This window comes from Acanthisitta chloris, unplaced genomic scaffold, assembly GCF_000695815.1.
Source record: "Acanthisitta chloris isolate BGI_N310 unplaced genomic scaffold, ASM69581v1 scaffold17763, whole genome shotgun sequence".
In the NCBI taxonomy this organism is placed as follows: Eukaryota; Metazoa; Chordata; class Aves; order Passeriformes; family Acanthisittidae; genus Acanthisitta; species Acanthisitta chloris.
In genome coordinates, this window is record NW_008663438.1 from 166 (window position 1) to 2,833 (window position 2,668).

General features: G+C 47.7%; 1 protein-coding gene across 1 annotated transcript; it reads left to right on the forward strand.

The window, feature by feature from the left end:
• Positions 1–332: 332 nt before the first annotated feature.
• GFER (growth factor, augmenter of liver regeneration) lies at positions 333–1,813 on the forward strand (the record flags this gene model as incomplete). The annotated part of the gene is made up of 2 exons (XM_009071004.1): positions 333–544; positions 1,651–1,813. Coding segments are annotated over 2 exons (375 nt in total), but the record flags the coding sequence as incomplete, so codon positions are not given.
• Between the last annotated feature and the right edge of the window lie 855 nt (positions 1,814–2,668).

Sequence of the window (2,668 nt, forward strand, 5' to 3'; positions counted from 1 at the left end):
CTGCTGAATGAGGATCTGGAGGGGGTTCTGCCATTGGTTCCCCCTGCGGGTATAAGGGGGCTCTGTCCGTGTCCCCACTGAGGTGCTAAAGGGAGTTCTGCCTTTATCCCCACGGAGGGTGGGAAGAAGGCTCTGCCCTTGTCCTCACTGAGGGTATCAGGGGGCTCTGCGCTGTCCCCACTGAGGATATCAAGGGGTTTTTCTCTTTGTCCCTCCTGAGAGTGTGAAGGACCTGTCCCCCATCTCACCCATCTCAAAGGAGCTGTTTCCCATGCTGTTTGCCCTGGTTTCCAACCCCTGGTGTCCCCTCTCAACCCTCTGTCCCCCTCCAGGAGCTGACAGCCACGGAGGAGAAGGAGCCCCCACCAGACTGTCCCCTGGACAGTGAGCAGCTGGGCCGTAGCACCTGGGCCTTCCTGCACACCATGGCAGCCTACTACCCTGACAGCCCCACAAGGGCGCAGCAGGAGGAGATGAGGGACTTCATCCACCTCTTCTCGAAGTTTTACCCCTGCCAGCACTGCGCTGAGGACCTGAGGGACAGGTGAGTTTAGTCAGGGTGGGGTTGAGGACCTCAGGGATAGGCAAGTGACCTCAGTGTGATTTTAGAGGACCTGAGGGAGTGGTGAATGGCCTCAGTGGATTTTTTTCATGACCTGAGAGAGGGATGAGTGGTTTCAGTGGTTTTTAGAGACCTGAGAGAGGGGTGAGTGACCTCAGCAGGTTTTTTGAGGCTGTGAGGGAGAGGTGAGTGGCATGAGCAGGTTTCTGTGCTGAAGGTCCTAGCCACAAGTGCTGTGCTGCAGCAGCTATTTGCATATGAGTAGCTCTTCCTGCAGTTGGGTTTTATAGCTACCTGAGCTAGTTACTTCCATTATTGCATCAATCACAGAGACATTTAAGACACTTAAACAACAAACCTGTGCCGTTGGGCTGTGTGCTGCCTCCAAGGCCTCCCTGGGGTGATTCTGGACATTTCTGGTTCAAACTGAGCTTGTGAACCATTATGGAGTTAAACTGGGACTTGGAGTAATTTGGCTTTCAGGAGGCAAGTGTTCTTCTACCCCCTAAAATCCCCTTTGTTGACAAATAAGGAAGAGGTAAAGAGCATAATGGGCTGTGATATTTGGTCCAGGGGAAGGTGTCTCTGCCCATGGCAGGGGGGGGAACTGGATGAGCTTTAAGGTCCTTCCAACCCAAACCATTCCAGGGTTCTATGGTAAAGTTTTCTGTTGCTATCAGCTTCTTCCTCAGAAGTTTCAATTCCTCTTTTTCAGTTGAACATACCAAAAGAGTTTGAAACCTAATGATTGTCTTATCAGGCATCGCAGGGTGAAATAACTGCTCAGTTTTCCATTTATTATGCTTTTTTATTCATTTTTATTCAGGGTTATGATGAACTCAAGTACTTGTTGCTTTTTATATCAGCTAAGCTTTGACTCCTGTGTCTTTTCCAGTTACTAAGACAGAAAGGGAATGAAACCAAACTGCAGCCATCAGTGTTTCATAGCTAATTACTTCTCTCCCTGGGCTCTCTCTGGAATCAGTGTTTTACAGCTAATTCCTGCTCTCTTGTGACTCAGAGCTGCTCTGGCAGTTGAATTTGGTGACTCTAAGGAGCTAACATTGATTTCACTTCCCTGTATGCAGACTACAGCAAAACCAACCTGACACAAGCACCAGGAACAACTTCTCCCAGTGGCTGTGCCTCCTCCACAACGAAGTGAACAGGAAGCTGGGGAAGGCTGAGTTTGACTGCTCCCGTGTGGATGAACGCTGGAGGGATGGCTGGAAGGATGGGAGCTGTGATTAGCCTGGAATTTTGCCCTGGGAATGCCACAGATCCATTTCATGCCCTGTCCGGACGCTGCAGGGGGATGTGAGAGTCCAGGACTGTGTGTGTGTGCCTGGGTGTGAGTTCAAGGTAAAGCAGTGCTGAAAGGAGATTGGAAAATCATACCCTAATGATCTTTTGATGAATGAGGACAGAAATGTGTTCTCTGAGGGGTTGAGGCCTTAAATGTGACATGGAAACTGCCAGAAACCTGTGGCTGAGTCACTGAGACTCCTGGAGACATTTCCATGATGACATTTCCTGATTTAAGGGCATTTGCTTATTTCTGTGGCTACAATTAATTTTCCCTGAACACAGTTGTGTTCTCTGCATGTCTCTCTCATTTCTCTTTATAAATTGCATCTGATTCATTGTAGTTTTCATTTCTGTTCTGGCAGAGAAAACTCCTGGTGGGTTTTGTGCCAGGTCTGTACCCCTGGATCTCTCTTTTCATGATCTCCACTGCTTGTTGTAACACTCACATCCAGTTCCTGAGAAAAGCACTGAGGGTAGGTCCATTTAATGTAAATACTAAAATCATGTAGCTCAGATTTCTCATTTTGGGTCTGTGTTTCAAATTGTCATGTAAGAGACCAGTGTAGAAAGGAAAACTAAAGCAGAACAAACCAAACCAAACGAACCTCATCTGAGGAATGGCATGAAGCATCAACAGGGGGTAATCCAAATGTTTTAAATGGATTGCTGATTCGCTTTGGATCTGCAAGTGATTTGATGATATTCTACTGAACTACTTATTCTTAAAGCAAATAACCTCTTCATTTCTGCCTTTGTCTGGCATGAAAATAGCCTGAGGTCTGTGCTGAAGCAGGTGAG